At 39.2% G+C, this 23,117-nt stretch overlaps 1 protein-coding gene across 1 annotated transcript in view; it reads right to left on the bottom strand.

Annotated features, from left to right (window-relative positions):
- The window catches only part of NELL2 (neural EGFL like 2), a 150,256-nt gene that overhangs the window by 52,033 nt on the left and 75,106 nt on the right, over positions 1 to 23,117 (bottom strand). Inside the window, exon 13 of the mRNA XM_055712519.1 lies at positions 17,202 to 17,327. Within this exon, the coding sequence (XP_055568494.1) occupies positions 17,202 to 17,327 (126 nt within the window). The remainder of the gene's footprint in view (positions 1 to 17,201; positions 17,328 to 23,117) is intronic.

Raw genomic sequence — 23,117 nt, forward strand, 5'->3', positions numbered from 1 at the left:
AGTACTAGCCAAAGTTGGTTTGATAAAATATAGTACTCAAAGCTCTCTAGAGCCAGCTGATAATCCCTCTTCTACTCTTTTTGGGATAGATCATGACCAGTTTTTGCCAATTCATCATTCCAGGGGCTCCTGGGAAAATCACAGTTACATCATAACAGCAGCATTATCAAGGGCAGTGCTTGTCAGGTGAAGAAACTGAGAGGCACCACAGTGGTGGATGAAATGCTGCTGTTGCTTTGATCCTGCTTTTGTCTGCAGGAATCTGGCGCAACGCATCTAAACATAAATATTAGAAAAAAAATGGTTTTTCTGCCTTCTTATGCAGCAGGGAGGTTTCTTAATGCATGACATGGCTCCTCTTATTTCCCTGGCAGTACTGTGACACAGGCACTCAGATGACTCACTGTATATCAAGTAGGACAGTACTATTTTTGGTAAGACAACAGTAGTGCTTCAGCTGTATGGAGAGAGGAGGTCTTTCGTCAGTGTTGCTCACTTGATTTTGAAAAGGGTTCTCTACTTGAAAACTGGAAGAAAGGTATGTTTAAGTGATGCTAAAGCAGAACAGTACTGATGCTTTGCCCTTAGGTCAGCCTTGATACCATCTCTAGCGATGCTCTGTATTTTCCCTAGGGTGCACCCTCCCCAACAGTTTACAGAGATGCACCTAAACAGCACAGCAAATATATCCTTCACAAACACTGCACCTAACCTGCCCTCCCTGGAAACAAAAGCACTTGGGGAGAATGGTGCAGCCAGTTCTCACTACAGCATAGTGTCAGGGAAGAGCTAACACACATAGCCAGCCTTGGAAGCCAGGAATTGCTCATGGCTTCTGCAGTTCAGGCATAGCCCTTGATGCCAGGAGATAACCCACAGAGCTGCCTGCACTGCTTCTGACAAAAAACAGCACAGCATAGTAATGGAGATGCAATGAAACAAGCTTTCACCTTCCTTTTTCCTCCTGCAATGGTGTGAAAGTACTGGATAACTTACTTGTTTCATGGGTAGATTTTCTAGCCCACGCCATCCTTTGGTTGCCACAGTTCAACTGCTAGTACCAATCAAGCTTACAAATAATTATTTCTGTAGTTACATATATGGATACTTATATGCATTTTATAATGATAAATAAATATTTGCATAAGAACATCCTAGCAAACTTTACGTATCTGAAAAATTCTGCATTCAAATTTGTTGTCCTCTTTAAGAACACCATGAATTGCTCTCATAAGCAGAACCACAGATGACATTAATTCTTCAGTATTGTTCAGGTCCCAAATACTCAAAATGCGAATTTCCAATTAAACCACAGAGTTAAGGAAAAAAGCAAACCCTGACCAGATATTCCATTTTTCTAATACTACTGTCATCCTAGGATGACTTCACCTCTGCAGTTCTACTTCCTTTACATGTTTCCTCTTTGGAGAAGTTAGGATTTAAGCTGAGATGCTGTGAACAACTTTGGAGGACTTCAAACTATGATAAAGCCTACTCCATGGAAGGCATACTAAGTGATTAACATAGAGTATTCAAAGCAGATTGGAATATCCATTCAGGCTACTACCAACCAAAATCTCTATTTACCTCCCAAACATTAAAATTATGGAGACAGAAGTTAAGTTGAATTCTACATCCATTTCCACCTTCAGGAGAGCTAGGAACAAGGTAATAAATTCTTCTTACCAAGCACGTGTACACTCCAAACTTATTAAAAACACAGGAAAAAATTAAAACAGATTACTCCTGATAGACCTCCACCTTTCCAGAAATCAATCCTCTTATCTTGAGAAGAACTGGCTATTTATGCCCACTTTGAACAGTGTGAAACCTTTATCTTCTTGTTTTCTAAATGCACCATCACTAAAAGATTCTGCTACAGGTTTCCAAACCCTGAACATCAAAGTTAACACTGTGTGACAGCTGGTATGTTCCAAACTCATCACATTTACTGGTCTGTAACAGGGTAAATGACACAATTACCTGCTGTAATTACTGTTGCTGACAATATATTTTCCCTGGTGATTGGTCTTGTGTGACTCAGAGCTGCTTATCTTTGTCAGTCCAGTCCAAATCTCCATTTCCCTGTGACTTGAACATTAACTTAGGAAGTATTTACAAATTAGTTCCAATATCTGCCAAGACAGATATTTGGGGTAGTATAAATTCATCTTTTATTGCACGATTAAACAGTCTATCACTCTAATATTATTTTGCATTAGAAAATAAATATTCACAATGAAATCCTGTTCCCCATTTAAATCGAATGCACGTTTTTTTTCTTAATATATTGGAAAACACACTGAAATAGGTAAATAAAATAATGACAAGCAAAAAAAATCAACATTTTCATAAAAAGCTCATTCCCAAAGCAAGAAGTAAGGTAAAAAAATTAAGTGATAAAACATTAAGATACTTAATCCTCATTGCCTTTTTATGACAAAGAATACCTACAGAAGACAACAGTGACTTTTGATTTAGAGCAGTGTAAGTGACAGGCTAATCAAGCTAGCTGACTGCAAGCGTTTCCCTAGAATACCTTTTACTTTTAAGATATAAAATAGATACAACTCCTTGCATCATTTCTCCTAAGAATATACTTAAGATGATGTGAAAAGACTGCAGCATATAACAGAAGTAGGAAACAGATAGATGTTTCCTTTTAAGATGATATGGAGGCTTGTCAGAAAGAAAAATACTCCTACAAGCCATTTAGGTAGAGCAGCCTCCTATTTTATTGCTGAGTTTGTTGACAGAGTTCTTGGGTCTCAAACATCAAGATTTTCATTTTTTATCATCTGATGGGGAGGCCCTCAATTTTTGAACATCTGACTACATAAATTGTAAAGGGGATTAATTTCAAGAAAGTAAATTGATTGCCATTTCTGAAATAATTTCTGGTTTAAGTTTTCTACTTCAGTCTTGAAGATGCCTCAAAACCTCTAGTGTTTTCATTAAAAAAAAAAACCAACAAAAAAACAAAAAAACACAAGACAGAACAGTTCTGTATCTTGAGAATGTCCTCAGGAAAAATATCAAGTATCTTTTATAGACACAGTACTTTCAGAAACATCGCCTCACAATATGTAACTTCACTAACAAAAGTGAAAATTCACCCAAGAACTTTAGGATTATGTTGTACAGGAGCACAGAACAGACAGCAATGCCTCCCTTTGTATCAACGTATCTTTTCAAATTAATAACAATGATTTGGCCAGTCTTTCTTGGGGCATCAGCAGAACAAAACCCTAAGGATGGGTTCCAATATATTTTCTCAGTGGGTGGTATTTGTTCTTTCCTATTGGCCCACTCTTTCTGACTGATGTAGAGAGGTCCTGCCAACCACTCTTGTCTTCTTTATTCATTTAAATGAGCTGGAAAACACAGACAGAGCAAATTCAGGAACTGAAACTAGTTTTAGACAAAATTAGAAGGGCAGAAAAAGCGTGAGTTTAGCTTCCATGCTATGCATTCCTGCAGGTCCAGCCACAGCCTAGCTGCAGAAGCATCAGCACATTTCAGTATGAATCAGAAGTTACATGCAGAACTAAAAATATAAGCCTTTCTTTGGGATTACAACAGCAACCACAGACACTGGATGAGTCAGTGAAGTGGATAAACCCAATATGTTTACTCTGCATACCAATGCATTTCAGTGTGGATTTCAGCATAATTCTGTGTGCAAAGAAGGACTAGCAAGGATGCAACTCCTGCTGTGGTCAAGGGGTCTGTACCATAAGTAAGGCCACTACTCAAGCACATGGCTGGAAGAGAGGATTATAGCCCAAAAGGCTACTTCTGAATTATTCTGGCTGTAGAAATGAAATTCTAATTTGAAGAAGTAGTTTGATGCAGCAAAGTTCATCTGGTTTTCTGAGAATCATCAGTCCAAAAAAGAATAATATTGGTAAAGATTTATTGCAGAGACAAACCTAGGAAGGATTTGTCAAAGATGACGAATACTAAATTACAATGACTGACATGAGTTAAAGAAACAGTCTGCCATTTCGCACCAAGCAGATTAATCTCTTATAAACATTTCTTGAAAAACAAATGACACTTCTAAGTTGTTCCAGGAGTCAGTGATTACCAGGCAGTGGCATGCAGTGGGAATCCAACTACAAAGAATTAGAAGCTTCCATGCTTACAGACTGTCTGAGCAGAAATAATTCAGGGATTCTTTCCTGTCCAAACAGGAAACTTCCATATTCATTCAAAGAAAAAACTTGCAGCTATAATATTAGAAGGCCTCTGAAGCCCTGCACAAAATTAAAAAATGTTACACCTCCTCTTAAGAGTCTTCACAGGCAGTTATCTTTCTTACACTTGCCTTGTCTTACAACTGTGTTATCTTAAGATTGGAACTGTTTTTCAACAGTAGAATGCTAACCAATAGACAGACATTATACCCATATACTGCCAGCTGTATCCACTACACTTAAAACCTGGCTAATTTGTATCATGGCTATAGTCACCTTGATTTTACTGTGAATGTGTGGAAAACTGCTGACTTCACTATAACGTGAATACATAACCTTAAGTAACTCCACTGTTCCTTTTTTGAAAACTGTCTTGCTTCATACAGCAGTTCCAGACGCTCACTGACCTTGGCTGGAGTCCCTCTGAGAGTGGGCTGCACACTCCCAGCACGAGGCAGTCACCAGCTGGCTCAGACATGATGGATGTGAGCTATCCAACTTCCCTCACTTCTGGCTCGCTCATTCCGACAGCAGCAGATTCCCATCCCCTGAGCCAGAAAGATCCTTACAACTTCAAAGAAACTGTCCTCAAGGCTACCTACTGTGTTTCCTGATCTTTGCAGTCTGTTTTTCACAGTCTCTGATCATCCACAGAAGGATGGGCTAGGGGAAGTCCAGCTGTGAAAGGATGTCATGCTGAGGTTAATTAATACCAGCCATCCTCCTGCTACCATCACCCTAATTCCCATGGCGCACAACCACCATCCAGCACTGGGATGAACAGATGAAGAAGTTTCAGCCAGACAATACCCCATGTACCCTTCAGTCTCCTGTACTTAAACTTTTATAAAGAAAAACTGCAGCTGTTTGGTTGCTGGTAGTTCTGGGTGCAATTCAGCTTCAGATTAAGGTACCTAAATTCAGGTGTCTACATGTGCACCACTGGGCAGGATTTCACTGCATAAACACAAGCCTAGCTAGTAAGTCACATCTAGCCTGGCACCTCACAGATATCCAAGACATCAGTAAAAGTTGTAACACCAGGCTCTATAGGAAGACTGTTACCTCAGTTGGAGAGCAAGCAGGACACACCACAGCATCTAAAAAGACACCAGACCTGTAACTGGGCAACCAGATCTTGCTATAGACATGTAAGCTCCCATTTCAGACAGCGCAACCTACAGAACTCAGTAAATGTAAAATAGATACCTAACATGGGATTGAATGACCCACAGATAAGGGGCTCAAACCCACAGGAAGAGGTAACTTACTCTGCTCGCATCCAGCAGAATTTGAAAAGCACAAGACCGACAAGGTAGCTCTCACGTCAGGTCTGCTAATCCTGCGATGTCAACTGCCTGGAACCTCTAAATAGACAACTGGTTTGGGTCCAGCTGCATCCTTGACCTCTGTTGATTACAATGTGAGCTTAGATGAAGACATCTGCATTGGGTGTCTTAACTGCAAACTGAATATAACTCCTCTGTCAACTTCAGTAAAATTCTAACATTAAGAGTAAATGTAATTAGTTATGGAAATGAATAATTCATTCAGTCCTGTATGGTTTATTAGATCATCTATTTTTACAATATACTCTGTTAATTTTGTTATACTCCTACAACTGCAATTTCCCATCATATTGTACTGACACAGCACGTAACTGCATTGTAGAAGCTCTCAGGGGATGCTGGATGCTTAAAAGCTGCAGAGGTCTTCAGAACACTGGGAAATGGGAGGTACACTGCATGTTTGTCATAATACCATGAGATAAATATTCAGCAATGTTAATGTCTGAAAATATTGCGATTTCAGAATTTTTGCATGAAAGAAAGATCTTAGATTTTTTTTTTCTGAGTAACTGGTTCAAAATGTTGAAAAGTTCACAATGATGTGAAAAGATTGCAGCATATAACAAAAGTAGGAAACAGATAGATGTTTCCTTTTAAGATGATATGGAGGCTTGTCAGAAAGAAAAATACTCCTACAAGCCATTTAGGTAGAGCAGCCTCCTATTTTATTGCCGAGTTTGTTGACAGGGTTCTTGGGTATCAATCCTCGTTGATACCTCTACCTCCTTTTACATACTGGAAAATTGCTCATCATACTAAGAATGCAAAATATATTCCTTGTAAAACAAAATAATCAATTCTGATGTCTGCTTCTGCAGAAAACCAGATTTTGAACAGTATACAGAAGCTGGAGAAATGCCAAGTATTTACTTGCTTTTGATATAATACCTTTTACCATCCTCTATTCCTAAGGCCAACATGGGATCCAGCTCTATAATACATTGATATAGACACACACACACATATATATATATAAATTGGTACATTTGGTATATTTGGTAAAAGAATGTATTCCGTAAAAGAATTGAGCATCCAACACTGAATACCATACATTTGTGTCTTTGTCAAGGGAATACATTTTCTGTTTAACAACTCAAATCATATTCTACCAAGGACTCCTTAAAAACGTGTTGGATTCTGATCAGCTGAGAAATCAATCCTGCTGTAACTGCATAGCCAGATGAACAGTTGTTATGAACTGGGTCAGCAGTCAAGGAGGAAATGGGACCTAGAAAGTATCCTCTAGAAAAAAGAAAAAAAGAAAGATCTCACTCCAAGTTGAAACAGCTTCCAGACTGAGTTGTCAACAATAACCTGATTCAATCCAATAAAAGTATGAATTCCATTGTATAAGATATAGCAGATATATAAAAAAGACTTCTGTTGTTATCTTAGTAATGTGGTCGCATAGCAACAAGCTCAGTCTGAATGATCATTCCTTTATTAGCTTTGTGAATTATCTTACAGCTAGAAAGTGGATATTGGAGAGAATTTATCCAGAAAGAGGACTGAGACCTTCATGTATGCTGACACACTATAAAGCAGAAGAGAAACTGGGACAAATAACAAAACTCGGAATCAAACAGGCTTTGAGTTAAAAAGGCTTGGTGCATACAAGCTCACTTCTGCAGTGTTAATTACTACCAGCAACCCTGGAAGTACAGCTGGACACCATCACCTTGGTAGAGTTTGGATTACACTGTGTGACAATGCATGTGCATGCATGCTACTTCTAATATAATTGGGAGCATTGGGGGGGATGGATCACCAAAATCAGAGATGGAAAAGACAGATGGTTCATCTTCCCCACATCATTATAAATCCAGAACGGCACAGTTCTCTAGTGGTTTGCTGACTAAAACATTTCCTTACTGAAGCTGTAGTATGTCACTCCAGTGATGTTACAAGCCCCTGTCAGTATGCTTGGTTATTGCTCTGTCCCTTACTGCACAATTATTCTGTCTTTACTTAAGCACAGTCAATGAGTTCAGCTGTTGTACAAGCTGCAGAACTTGAGAAAAGCTTGAAATATTGTTGAATTCATCAAAATAAGACAAGGGAAATAACCAGGAAGAAATGAGCTTTTTTATTGTCATCATGTCTCATGTTACTTTAAATTACAGTAACAAAGCTGGTATACTATAAGCACATGACTAGTCTGAGGTCACAGGGTTTTTTAACTTCTTTGCAGCAGTGAAGAGTAAAGAAAAGGTATACAGCAGTGCTGAATAAAGTTGCATCTTGTGGCCATATTAGGTCACTTATTAAAATGTGGTCTCACCAATGTACTAAGCACTATCAGCTCTTATTATCTTCAGGGTGACTTGTGGATGCTCTTGGGTGTCTGAAAAAGCAGACCAATTTTATACTGTTAATTAACTGAGGACAAGCACGCAGCTTTAAACACAGAAGCTGGGTGACTTCATTCAAATTCTGGATTGCATCAGTCTTATGGTAGCTTTCCTTCACGGAAAGCCAGACAACTATACCACTCTTAGAAGAGGTTGGTGTAGGTGCTAAAACATAGCCTGCATTTCTCACCTGTAAACTAGATTCTATTTTTCATTTCGAATACTGACAGGCACTCCCTCTCAGTTCTCAGAACTCATCTATACAACTGAAATGTACAGTTGAAACAAAAATAACTGGTAATACATGATACTGTAAAATACCCAGCCTTCACAGCTAGCTGGAATCCTACCTATGCACATTGGTGCATACCCATCTCATACCCCGCATCAGAACCTGTCAATGAATTTTTCCTGAATATCTGAAAGGAATGTATTGCAAGTCTGCATTTTTACCTGGCCTGTGCCCTAGGGACTAAAGATGGATTTTACCTTCACCATCCTCACAAGCAATTTAACAGAAATTTTTATCAAGTATCCCTGACATTAAACATCATTTCTGCTGCACAGTATAGGAAAAAGAGACTTCCCAGACTGCTGATGTCCCAAACAACTGATGGATTTAGAAATCAAAAATAAACCAGTGACATCTGCACAGAAGCCCACAGGCAGATGCACTTTTATGAACCTGAGTTTCTAGATGCCAAGAGGAATCATTCATCCAAAGTGCGTTGGAGTACTATGATAATAAAAAAAATAAAAAAAAACCCAAACAAAAAAAAACCACACACACCACAGACGTGACAGGGAGTGTATTCCTCCCTTAAAAGTAGCTGTATCTTGCAAGAAGCAGACAGTAACAATGGAATCATAAACAGTATACATGCTGTGTTATTTCAACAAAATCGCAGGTCCCTGTTACGGCATTTCAAGTCCATCTAGATACCTGTGGTGCTTCCCACAGTGGGGGCATCTGCACTCTGGGGATAAAGATGGGCTGCATTAGTATTGCAAAGACACTGCCTCTGTTTCCTCAAAAGCATCCTCTGAAGACTTACATTGTAAACAACGCATTAACGAAGGAAAAGGAGGCAAGATCCAACCTTTGGCTATACACTATACCAAAAAAAAAAAAAAACCCAGATGAGAGTTTATTTCCTGGCTGATAGGATAGCAAAAACTGGGCACTGGCACATAGAAAGCAGATTTTTTTATCAGATGTACACAACTAATATTGACACTTCCAAAGATGGGGAGAGAAGAGAAAGAAGCCTCTAAAGGTAACTTCAATGTCTACAGAAGAATATAACTATACTTTTAACACTTCATGTTCAAAAGCAGTGGAGACAGTTTGGCAGTTCTAAAAGAAAAGAGTCTCCCACTCTCTGGAGAACATCATTAGTCTGACATCTGACCCAGCACCAGCATGGAGATAGAAGTATTCTAGGGATGTTTCTTTAAAATCCTTCTTCATACACACACACAAACACACACTCAAAAACCCCACTATCCATCAGTGCTTAGCAAAATACCAAAGCAACAGGTATCTTTCTAACTAGGGACATCACCAGTGGCATTAGTTGAAATCCAAGTAGATGTCTAGGCTGTTTATAGGCCACAGCTATCTACAAGAATGGAACCAAACAGGAGGGCTTAGGAAGGACAAAAGTTTGATTGCTGTAGGCAAAGCAAATGCAAAATAAATCGCAATGATGTGGCCTGTCGGAAACTGAAATGAGGAAGCATTAATGGCTGCATGGGGGAAAAAAAGCACAAGGATAGGTGAGAGAGTATCAGATGCACATGTGCTGAACAGGCTAAATGAGACAATCTGTTCTTTACACATTATTTCAAGGTAAATTTGCTTCAGTCATCCCACAGTATCATTAAAGAGCTAAGAACATGGGTCAGATCTGAGAAATTAATGTCAAAAAGTACTGGCTACTTATCTGCAGTGGTGCAGGCCTTTCCCCTACATTTTCCTATTTACTACTGAAACCCCACACATAATTATTGTTTAGTAAAATTGTTATAATAATTCCTACTTTTTGCACATTCACCATCACTATGCTGCTAAATGTGTAGTTTTCTCCTTTAAATCTTTCCCATATGTCAAGTCAATCTCCTCAGACCCTTAATTATTTTAATGTTGATCTTGGAATTCCTTCCAATTTGAAACAGATTTGTGATTTGATTTAATTTCACTTGAAAAATACACAAAGCTGTCAGTATTCTAAAGAATTAACATTTCGGGTGTCACTCAACTTGCCACTGCCAGGCTTCTTGGTATTTTATGTGGAAAAAATTATTAGACTTCAGTTTACTGTGAGAGGATATTGCAGAAAAAAAATTAAATGCTGCTGAATGTACTGACACCATTTTGGAAAAATGTTGTCAGAAAAAATCACCGAGACTCATAAAGACTTAAATAGGCTGGGGCAGAGGAGGAAGAAGACTTAGCAACGTCCAGCTGGAGACACCTAGTTAAAGTCCAGCGAGTTCGACACATCTTTCACTGCTTTGAGTAAGCCTTCCATATGGCCAAGTCAAAAAGCCCAAAGACCAAAACCATCCATATATTCTACTCAGTCTTTTATTTCTACAGAAGTACTTCATCCCTTCTATCTATTCAGACTCCGAAGAACCAACCCTGCAAATGTTCCGACCACAGTCACGGTATGTAATATTAAAATCTTTCACAATTTTCTTTGGAAGTCAGAAAACAAACAACAAACCCAGGAGCAGAAACGTGATGGTACCAGACTGTAATGTACAATAACAGCCTCACAGACTTAGAATCTCCACCAATTTTGCCATCTCCTTTGGCTTCTAAGCTATTTCTTTCTAAAAGCAAGCAGCAGCAAAAAATCAGCATGACTTGGCTTAAGTGAAAATGAAACTGAAAGACAAAATCATCTGGAATGGATTCAGCAAAATGGTTATGAAAAAACGTTACAAGGTCTGCACGCATGTAAAACCTGTACATGAGCACCCACCGCTGCGCACGGCAGCAGTCCCACACAGCTCAGTGTTGCTGTGGGGATGGACACAGCTGTTCACGTGGCTGGACCATGCCTGGTAGAAGTAGGCCACAATTTGCTACATGCCTGATGAGCTTTTAATAATTATTCGGTTAAGAATTCATATATATTTCCTGCCAAAGTACAGCACAATTTTAAAACCTCACTGGTGTCAGGGTATGAAGTTGTAGCTCACACACTTCTCTGTCTCAAAAAAAGAAAAAGAAAAAACAAAACATGTAATAGACAATTTACTAAACCCCATAGATAACAGCATGTACAAACATTAATTCAACCTGGTTTATACACTGACACAGTTCATACGTCGTATGTCTACCTTTCATTCAGTCATTTACCATCTTACCCACACACACGTACAGGGAGAGTCAGCTGAAGATACTGTCCTAGAGTACTCATGGAGAAGCCTCAGCGCCTCCCTCTCCAGCACCACTAAGCATGTAACACAAAACATCCAGGGAGGAATTCACTGGGAGGGTAACATCAGCTGCGTTACCTTCCCCACATCACCACAGGGACTCCCACCCATGGGAGAGGCCAAGCAAACCACCAGCACTTCTACCAGGGTCACTCCCCCCCTTTTAAGCTGGCTGGAAAGCAAAAAAAATTATAAGAGAAGGTTGCTCATGAGACTGCATGGAAACACAGCCTTAAAAATCATCTGGAGCTCAGAAATGCCATGGCTTCTCCAGGCCACAGCATTCATCTTCCTCTTAATACAGTCTAGGGAAGATGCACTAAATCTCACAGGGTCTTCTTTCTTCTCTTCCATTTTTGATGGGTTACTTAGATAGGTAAGCAGTCCCAAGGAAGGGAACTAAAGACATCTGTTCAGACTAAATGGGATTAAACGTCCACTGTGGCTAGTTAGAACTTCTCCTTGTTAGAGCCATGTGTGACAACGGGAGAATAATCATCTCATTTCCTAACTTATCCCTTTTCCATTTAAAAAAAAAAGAAAATGAACACAGGAAAGGATATGTATTGTGCTCTTCAGAGCACTCCTACCAGCTGCAGATTACACAGCAGCCTGAAAGACGAGGTAACATCGGCCACATCCTTGCTTCTAGAAGGAAAACTTCCTTTTTTCCAGCCAAGAAAACAGCCTGCACCTTTCTGTAATCCAGGTAAAGATGTGAGTGTTACTATTCCAGAAAAATAATAAAGGTATTCAGATTTAATCATATCTAACAGTGACGCTGCAGTGTACTGCTACACATACTGAACTACCCCAGCAGAGACTTGTGCCATTTTCCGCCTCCCTTCCCCCCACACAACACCATTGCATTTCAGATTCTGTGAAACAAAGCGGAAAGGGAATGAGATGATACCAGTGTAGGAAAAGCACGGTAGCCCTGGGCATATTTTTTATGCCTTTAATTTGCAGTTTGTTCACCCGTTTGGCATATGGGTGCAGCTTAGGACTCATCTCCCCTTCTCATAGCTATGATTGATTTCTGAACATGAAATCAGTCACTAACAACAGATTTCTGTGTAAATATGGTTGTGACTAACTCAATCTAACCCTGCAAATCTTGCTTCCAAGATGAATACAAATAACAAAAACTGAAACTGATGTCTTCATTACATCTTTTGTTGTGAAAATCAAAATGTAATTCAGATCTATTGTAAAACTTGCAATAAACATGCCAGGAAGGAAGAGACTGGAGCTGTTTTGGAAGCAGCTATATGCTGTCTAAATCAGTCTTTTGTGCCCAGGACTCTGACAGAGATAGATAGCACAGATTTCTTTTCAAATGTCTCATACAGGAGGAAAAACCCTTCAATGTCACTGATTTTATGTCTCTTTTCTATTTTGATCAATGACTTCTAAATTATATATGTGTGCATAGAATAGAACAATAAGCCATTTTACATTAGTCTGCTGGCAGACTATGTGGACATCACTCACATCATAACCCGTCTAACCAAGGTTCAGGTATGATTTTTCCTTCCCGTGCTTCAGCTATCCTGTGCAAACAATGGCATATTCACACCAATCCACAGAATATTTTCTTCCTGATTAGTAACGTTCCCAAGGACATGCTACCAGAGCTTCTGGTCCAGCTTACAATAAGTTGACTATTTTATGCACAGCTACAGTTCCATGACTAGATTTGAATACACACCATTACAAGGAACAGTCTGACCTGAAATATATTTTAAAATTTTAACATTTAGTAACACACGGGGTCAGTTGTCACTTTTTTACCCTATTCTTATTATTCCTGAACTAGATGAAAAATCTGCCTCTTCTTCAGTTTCATTGATATTTCAGCTGGCAAGTTAAACACAGAATTGCCAATGAGGCAATCTGCCAAGAACTTTAAATTCTGCAGAAGGCAAAAGAGGGTTGAATGATTAAATTTAGTCGCAAACACTGGCAGAAACAAAGTGCATCAGACTCTCTGCACATGAGTACTAAGAGATTTGAGCAGAATTGTATACTATAAAACCACACCAACGTAAGTCCTGAAGCTTGCTAGTTTTTGTGGTATGCTTGCCATACCAAGGTGCCCTAAAATACTCGGGATTGCCTTTGTGCACAAGAGGTGTCTGTGTGAGGCTTCTGCAGGATGGCTCTCACAAGTAGTTGGCAAGAGGCATCTTTATAATATCCTTCTGCAGCAGCTGAGAACTGATGCAATTAAAGCTGATATTCCAGCTATCTTGAGGAAAATACAAAAGAGCAATGCAGAAGTTCTGTCCTACAGTATCCACTTTTTGCCTGAGTTACATAAAACAGACTAAACAATGGTATGAATGTAAACATATTTTGCATATTAATGTTTGAACTGGTCTTAAAATACCATTTCTTTTACAGACATCTTTCCTACTTCTCATTTTTTCCAGATGTGAACACCAGGTTTTTGTATGGACTATGGAATCCATCAACTATTCTGTGCAGCTTCTACAATAAATCTGATTATTGGAACACAAAAGAAAAATGGAAAACCCAGAAAATTCTGTTAAGGATAGTGCACAGCCTTACTTTCATAGATATGCCAAGTTAAACAGGGCACTCTTCAGAAAACCTTTCAAAGATATCTCTTTAATTTGCAGTGCTCTCTCTTTGGTATATCATGATTGCTTTTCTCCTTACCGTCCTGCTTTTCTGCCAGATAAAAAGGCTTGGTTTATGCCCTTAACTTCAAGAGCTAGCACCATCATGACAAGAAAATTGAGCTTAACCAAAATAATTCCCAGCTGTAATGAATGGGCCATGAGCTCATGATGCACAGTGACATATGCTGGGCATGGACAAGTTGGTACCTCGATTCTCAAAAGTGCAAAGATTTCTACTTTCTGCTTTCTACCATCACAAAAGGCAGATTAGATTGATGGATTTAAATAGAGCAAAAGCAAGGTTGGCTGAGATGGGCTGAGATCCCACACTTTACTGCCTTGAGTCTCTAAACAAAATGGATTTGGAAAATACTTTTCTGTCTCAAGTCCTAAATGTTATTTGTTTAGCTGAATGTCATTACGGGTCCACTTAAATGAAAACCAAACAAACCAAAAAAAATATGATAAAGGTGAGTATAGTGAGTTTTTATTGTAAACTACTTGCTTTAAAATACAACGGTATGTTGTAAGAGAAAATCACACTTATGAGGAGTCAGCTATACCTAAGCATAACAGCCTAGACTAAACCTGTTGGTCTGCCTGCAGGACAGCAAAGTGCTGTCACTAGCATCATAAACTCATTCCCACTGTTATTTTGCACCGATTTATTAACATAGACATCTTTCAACAAAGTCCTGCAAACATGGTTAGTGTTTCTACTACACAGAGCTTATGCTGGTTCTCAGAACAGAGCAACTTTCTTCGGGAGAGACAATGCTAAGCAATCTAGTAGATTAAAACTTCCATAGGCTCCATGTTAAAGCTACAGCAATATACCCTCCCCACTTGTGTGCACTTTACCTCTTAGATTTGTATCTGGGCAAATGGGTGCACATGAAAGTCTCTGAAATCAGGAGCCTTAATACATGGCAAAACCTGCAAAGAACAAATAATATGCCGAGGGGTGGAAAACCTACAGCAGTCTCATGTACAGATATATACACTTGCCACCTGCTTTAGTACAGTCCTATAATGTAAATGGTCTCAGTGCCACTCATATAGACTAAAACAAGCACAACATGCCATTTACTGATCAAAGCACATGACTTTAAATGTATCCCATGTTTCCTTCAATTTTTAAAACACAATTAACCTTTCACTCACTAGTTGTTTGGTGGTGGAAATGTCATGCAAGAGTCTCCTAAGTCTACATACTTCAGTAAGTGACCAGTGCCTCCAGTGGAGGTGCTCACACTGGTCATGGAACCAGAAAAAAACCTGCAGTTATGCTGTGACACATACACTTAATGACGTTAGGTTGCCATTCATGGAAATTCCGCCACCCAACAGGCACTGAAGCCTCGTTGTTGCCTCTCTTTTAGTTTGCCAGTATCCAAAATTCACTACAATTTAATTCCAGAAAAACTCCAGGTCACAAATGACAGTAAGTGGCATTGCTCAGACATACAGAGTCACTGCATGACTTACAGTTCATCTGGCCTAGCAAGACTTTAGATTAGAAATCTTACAAAACTATTTCATCTGCTTTGCTTCTTTTTGCATTAACCTTTCCCAGCTTGATCAAGGGACAGGTGGAAAAGAAATCATTCAGTTTGTCACCCATTTTGTTGATTTCACAGAAAACTATAATTTACAAATGTGGAGCCAAATGCAGTTTAGAATGTGAGATCCATAATGGATTTCCAGCAGTTTTTACACCAGTTTGACTGTTCACAGCTCTTTAACTACACTGAACTTCAAAACAGTACGTTTCAGCAAATATGAGGAATGCAATGTGCGGAGTACCGAGAAATAACTTTATTATATTTTATAGGCACTGAATGCCCCTGTGAAGTTGTTTGCAATGGTTTACTGTCTGCAGAGTTCAATCAGAAGAGCAAGTTAAGGGAAACAAAGTGGAAAAAGTATCACAGTGATTTAGATAAAGTCAGTCCTAAAATAATCCCGACATTCACACTCGGTAGGTAGTGAAACAATTGCTTTACTCAACTGAGAGTGTGGGGAGACGTGAGAGAGTGATCAGAAACACACTGATTGCTTCAGAAGGACCTGCTGCAAGCAGGCTATAACCTGGTCCTTCAAGAACTGGGCTCACTGCAGTAAAATACTGCTTGCCAGTGTCTGTGAGAGGAATATCAAGTGCAGGTAAGACAGTACGCACAAAAAAATCACACATACGTCATTTCAGATCCATGTCCCTGTGTGCTGTGCATGTTTGGGCAAGCAAATTATGCCAGTTTACGAAGAAGCTGTTTCTGTACCAAGACGTATCATTGATGCTCAAAAACACCAAGACATAATGGACAGAATTAAACTGATTTCGAAATTTACTTCACAGTGGTGTCTCCACATTCCAAATACGCTCATCCATTTATAGCCAGCTTTACTGTTAGATAATGTGGACTCCAAGGAAGTTTTACTGAACAAACATATCCTCTTATAGAAAGAGGTAATGCTTTCCCCTGTGCACATGAAATAGTGGTATTATTTTGTTCACACACATTTTTCTTCACTGAGAAAATGTGCCACAGCTTTGAATAATACTTGCTTTATCTGTCTAGTAGGAAAAAACACATTCCTCCCTGGAACACTTACAGTCAACCTGGCTCTGATATGGAAGGCTGTTCTAAATGTTCAGTGTTCATTCCATAACGCTAAAATATCCTGCAATAAAAGAAGACTATAAGACAAGAAGACAGAAAATCAGCATGAATCCAGCACCTCCTCTAGAGCATCCACTGGCAGTAGAGCAAAAAGGGAAGATGCAGAGATTAGACCAACCATGTTGTCCAGTGGCTCAAGGCAGAGAGAGCTCCTGCCCTCTGAACTCAGGATTCAGCTGGGGAACCTCCCCAGTGCAGGCGAAATCAAAATGAGGAAACAGTCACTTCTAATATGCAGAAAATTTAACTCCATCAAAAGTCTGCAGAAAAGTCATTTTAATTCAAGTGAACTCCAGATTGCCTTATAATTTCAGGCAAATGATACAGCATACACACATTCTGTAACATGCATTAGCTTTTCTGCACTGTAACCTTGTAATTATTTTGAGTTTCATTCTGTTTAATGTTTCATGTAGACATTCTATGACTCTAACAAATACTAACTTCAGAAGAATCACACCAGTGCTCCTAAATACCACCATTCTGTTATTTTCTTTTGCAAATACACAGCTCTTACCTGTACAGGAATAATCATCAATGCGTATATATCCTGTTTTGCAGATGCACATGAAGGATCCTGGTGTATTTACACACATGGTATTCTCACGACAGTAGTGCCGTCCTTCAGCACACTCATCAATATCTGTGAATAAGGCAGAGAAACATGAGTCAATGTCAGTGGTGTTCTTTGCAATCTCTCAATACACTGCTGCTCACTTCCACCAGTAGTGGGTTAGACTAAAAAGTTACTTGAACAGCAATGCATTTTGGTACGTTTTGTTGGCTTTCTCCTTTAAAAAAAACTGCTTGAAGTGTTCAAACAAGAGAAGCAGCATGAGCTTTCTGTGAATAGCTGTTAGCGGAGTTACAAAGAAGATTACATTGGCTTACATCTTTCCTTTTGAAGTGCCTATGATGTTATTCCTGTGATTTAAAAAAGAACAAAAAATATAACTGGGGTCCCAAAGAGCAGACCAACTGCCTCAGCACTGCAATGCCATCCATCACTGTACCTGTAGTCATTGCAGCCATCAGTATACAAACACTACTATATGCATACTATATGCCTTTGATCTAAGAGGTATTGTTGTTTGGGAAGAAACTGTAAGGAACATGGTAAGACCTGAAAAGACACCAGAACTTACTGTAAGTTTATCTTAGAACTATAAAGTAGCCAATCGGTAATTTTAATATATAAGAACACATATAACTATACATATCTACATACATATGTACATAGATACATACATACACACTGTATCTGAAAGGAACCAGAAATAATCTCATTTATATAAAGACTTGTTCTGACAGAAAAAATTGCTCTTGGTCGGGGTGAAATACCTGCTGCAGTATAAACTCCAGACATAAATCACTGTACGTATGGACTTCTAGATCTGATTGGTTTTGATACTCCCTTGGGCTGCAGAATTAAGATACATTTCTTGTACCAAGTTATATTTCAATGGCAAGAAGAGAAAGAACCACAAATAAAAAATAAAAAAATTCTGCACACTATTATTATGCCACAAAAAAGAAAAGCTATATTAATTTGGAAGTGCTTAGTAGCATGCTGTTCCTGTAATACTAATGATAAAGAAAGCATTACTGAGATGCTCTGTACATCTGGTTATATTGTCATGCAATGTGCCACTGAACCTTGCTACAAAAGTATGTTAAAAATCAGAAGGGTGGATTGTTGACTTGGGTTTTTCCTGCTCATCAGTTTTGATTTCCTCCTTGTTTTCAATGATGTTTACAGCTTTCAGAGTTGCAAACAAAATCTCTGGATGGAAAACAGTGTTGTGTTCCAGAGTGATGATAGTTCAAAACAACAGACTGGATATAAAAACTCAAATCAGGGTTGACTTCTTAATGCTGCAATGCTAAAAGTCAATAGTTTTAACTCCTGTACTTTACTCCTGTTTAGGTCGTATGCTTATCTTCCAGTTCTTCCCCTCTTCCCAGTGCCTTTAGATCAATAGCTACTTACCAGCTGCATTCCTCGCCTGCTTTTTGTTCCCGTTTACATTCCCAGAAGATTTTACTTCCAGTACAAAACAATGCAACACACTATTAGCAATTCCATACTAATTTCCTAATTTCATTAAGTTTTGAAAAAAACTTCTATTGTCCCCAGTTTCTCTGCCCAGTGCAACTGTTCTGCTGGAGAGCTGTGGACAGTTGGCTGCAAACTACAAAGGTCTTCACTACAAATGCTCAGGGTGATGAGCTCAGCCTGCTTTGTACAAATTCAGTTCTTAAGAGTTTCGACAGCCAATATACTTCAGCTGGTTTTCTTCCCTTCCTTTCACTGTAAGCTCTGCAGGCATGGAAGAATCATTGCTCTATTAGGGTGTTGGTTTGAAAAACCTGACTTTCTAATTTTCATGTACATACACAAAGGTGTATTTAACAAATTTAATAAATTGAAATAAGTGTATTGCATTTACAGTGAGCACAGTGAGCATACTAAAGCTCAAAATACATTTTGTGAAAGTAATCTAAGAAAGCAAAAAACAAGTGAATCTATCATAAGGCTATCACAGAGGCAGCTGGGTTTGCATGGGAAGTGGAACGTGGGACAGGTCTCCCGACATGCAGATGTTCTGCAGAAGCATAAACGCACAGATCACAAAAGCAGCCAGCAGTTAAAACATACAAATGCTACCACCACAAATAATGCAACTTGTGTCTTTCATAATTTCAGTTCACAACTCTATATTAAATTAATGGTGTTGATTTGTATTTAAGTAACAACATCAGTCTTCAAGAAATCAGAGGCCTTAGGTTCCTGGCATCAACAGACGGCCTAGGAGCTGGCTTTGGCACCCTCAGTAAATTCTAAAGATTCAAAGCCTCAAAATCATTAAACAGAACTATCTCAAAAACTATATTAATGATTGCTTTGGCAGGTAAATAGCCACAGGAGACCCAAAAACTCTAATGGTTTTCTTTTTGCAGTGAAAAACTTAAAGCTAATGCTACTTTGATTCAAACCTCCTAATTTAAAAATGTTCTAAATAAAAGCTTTCATTTTGCCAACATACCACACATCGAGCTTTTGCAAAACATTTATAATTGCCTTTATTTCAAAACCTTGTTTGTACAATTGTTACCAAAAAAACCCCCCACAAACCAAACACAACAAACACACAGCTGATCAAGTTACCTTTGAAATGTTTCATTTGAACAAATCTAACACTTTTTTTTCAAGCTCATTTCCGAAGATATTGTCCACACTTTTTAAACGCTCACTGGAAAACAAAACTCTTTCCCACCCAGTTCTCTAGAAAACCTGTACAGAATGCACAGCAAATAAAGTGATTATTATTGCTACTATCATATTATTATATTACATTGGCACCTAAAGACCCTAACCAAGTGTCAAAACTATTGATAAGAAGCTGCTTTTACAGTTTGCAACGGTAAAACAATGCCACTGGACATGAAAGATAATTAATATAAAAAGGGTAAAGTGGCAGTCAAATGACAACTAGTCACGCAGAGACTGACCACACTAAACCCATGCGATTCCATTCCCCCTGTGGCACTCCAAATGCAAGCTTCCTGTACATTAGGTTAAGGTATTACAGATCAAGGAAGACTGAACTGGGGCAGGGAAGAGCCCATCTGTTCTCTTTCAAAGCTACCAAAGTAAAAGCCTTTCCATCCTGCTTACTGGTTGAAACACTGCTATAGCCTTTTATTCACCTTTAGATACAAATGCACTAAGTACAACAGAAAACCTGATGCATTTCAATATCTAAGAAAGCCTACAACATTCATCTTAATTTTCCCCTGCCAAAAGCCTAGTTAGCATGTTAATGCACATTAATGTCTTACTGTTTAGCCAGTAAGATGCTGAAGTCAGTTCAATAGGATGAATGCACCTCTCCAATGGCTGTACACATTCAACAATAAAGACTTGTGTGCTTGGAGTCTGTGATGTGATACTGAGCCACCGGCTGTGATGTACTGACAACAACGTAGTCATGGAGATCATCAACCTGCTCTGTTCCCAGTGGAACAGATAAAAGAGGCATCTCTGGGAAAATTGTTTAATGCAAAAGTGTTTGGAATATGCACTTCAATGATTTATTTATACTTGCAAAAACATCAAAACTGAAAAAAAAAAAAAGCCTTTCCTCATCCCCCCCAAGCACTCAAACAAAATTTATGCAAAATATATAACCCAGGAAAAGCTTCCCTGTATCCCTTCCTCCTGCACCCTAATGAGTTTGCTTCCCTAGAGTGAAATTCCCAGTTATGTTTTACAATCCCATTAATAAGAGAATTTGACCTGCAATCTATAAATCATTGTTGACCAAAGCCTCACACTAACAAACAAAGCTTCTCCTTAGGCCTCACTATCCATCATTGCCTTTATCCATGATAAAAGCCTGCCAGAACAAATGAGTCTGGTACTAAGTCAGTAAATCTGGGCTGTAAAGACAGAAGCCTATTTCCAGAACTGAGGATCCTTTATCAATAGTGTCCTGCCTCCAACCATTTCTTTTAAAACTCAATGGCACCTAGCACCAGCGTAAGTCACACTTACAGAGGCATATGGTGGGGCAGGGAGATGCTCTTGCAGGACTTTTGCAACAAATATTAACTACCTAGGAAGAGAGCAAACGGGAGCATAAAGAGATTTATTTATAAAAATTTGTTTTGTAAGTGTATCAAAAATTATCCCAAACACAGGAGCAAAGTAGATTAGACCTACAATTTTAAAACAAAACAAACAAAAAAACTACTGTTCTGTGTTAACATCCACATTTCCAGGTTTTCCACCTGTCCCACACAACCTCATCAGCAAACCCCCATCCTGACCTGAGGGCTCCACTGCCAAGAGCAAAGGCATCATTTACCCACCATTCCTGCGAATCTTGGGCCTCTCTGCTGAGAATCCCAAGGATGGATGCCAGTAATGATGGTCATCATAAAGAGTCTTCAGGCCCTTATTTTTATCATTACTGGCTGACTCATAGAGAAATGGATAAGCTGGGAAAGGTTGAGACTTCCTGGTGTGGTCCCTGACCCAGAAAAAGGGCATCACAAGATCAACAGATACTACTGAACAGTTAAGGGACTATGAAAGAGGAGAATGAACAGCAACCAATACCATTGAAAAAAGTAAACATGGATTTGAAACCAACACAACCTTTCCTACATCCTAGACAGAGTCACAAAGGAAAACAAATTCTGTCCTTTTTGTTTCTCTTTGTCTTCCCTCCACCAACAGCAGCCCTACCTTTCTCACCTTCTACCTCTAACACTTCTCTGCGGTTTTCCTCCCTCACCCACTTTCTACCTGAGTAAGTTTGGTCCTGTCTCCAGATATTGCTCACCTCACATCTCCTCCTGTCTTCAAACCATCCCCTCACCAGCTCCTCCTCCTTAAAAGACAAAGGATAGATCATAACTTCCATAACTCTGAAGCAAGCTCTCACCAGCTTACCCATCTGTGGAAATATGGGTTTTTTTCCTTTCACCACTAAACTCACTATCTCACCCTCAAACTCTTCTTCACAACTGCTCGAGTGTTCAGTACATTAAAACTTCCCAGTCCACTGCTCCAATAAAAATGTTCTTAGTAGGGTGTCTCCCACTTCCCCAACTGTATTTCCCAGCTCCTATTCTCTTCAGGCTCCCTTGAGCTACAGCCTGGTTTCAGTAACTCGTGGCTTCCACAACATTGTCCACCTATGTGTCTCTTCCTGCATATACCCCTTCTCACCTGCTGTCTAACTCTGGCACAGCCCTTGCTCCTCCGCCTCCTCCCGTTACTATTTCTAGGTTCTCCATCACCAGGCAAGTCTATGGTTTAACTACTACTGTTACTCCAAACAGCCACAAACCAATCACTGCGCTTTTGTTTTGCTTTGCTCTATCAAATCCAGTGTAGCAGTTTTTCCAACTGACATATTCCACAAAGGATAACTCAACTTCAATCAAAATTGTGCACTTTCTCACAATCTCCCACATTATTTATTCCAGCTGACTGCACCACCACAGTTGTCATTACTCATACCCTCTGCAGATAATCTGTGACTTTTTCTTCTCCTTATATATATAGCCCTGTACCTTTGATGTTTCCAACAGCCAGTAAGAGGCCTGGCTCCAGCAGCAAAATTACCAAGTGGTCATGCATACACAATCTGCCTCTGAAACTGGGGGGGGGTTGTTGTTGGATTTTTTTATTGTTTTTATTTTTGCCTACCTCTCTGCAGCTATGTGTCTCTCCTCCCTTGAAAGAGAAAAGCACTAAAAGCTAAGGAATCACAATATAACTAACCTTGTGAACCAACTACAAGAACATACCCCATGTATTGAGTTAAAACATACAAAAATAACCTCAAGCATACACAAAGACCAACGAGAAAAAATAAAATAACCTTCCACCATCCCCACCATGCTGCTCCTGGCAAAG

Source organism: Falco cherrug, chromosome 5, assembly GCF_023634085.1.
Source record: "Falco cherrug isolate bFalChe1 chromosome 5, bFalChe1.pri, whole genome shotgun sequence".
Taxonomy (NCBI): Eukaryota; Metazoa; Chordata; class Aves; order Falconiformes; family Falconidae; genus Falco; species Falco cherrug.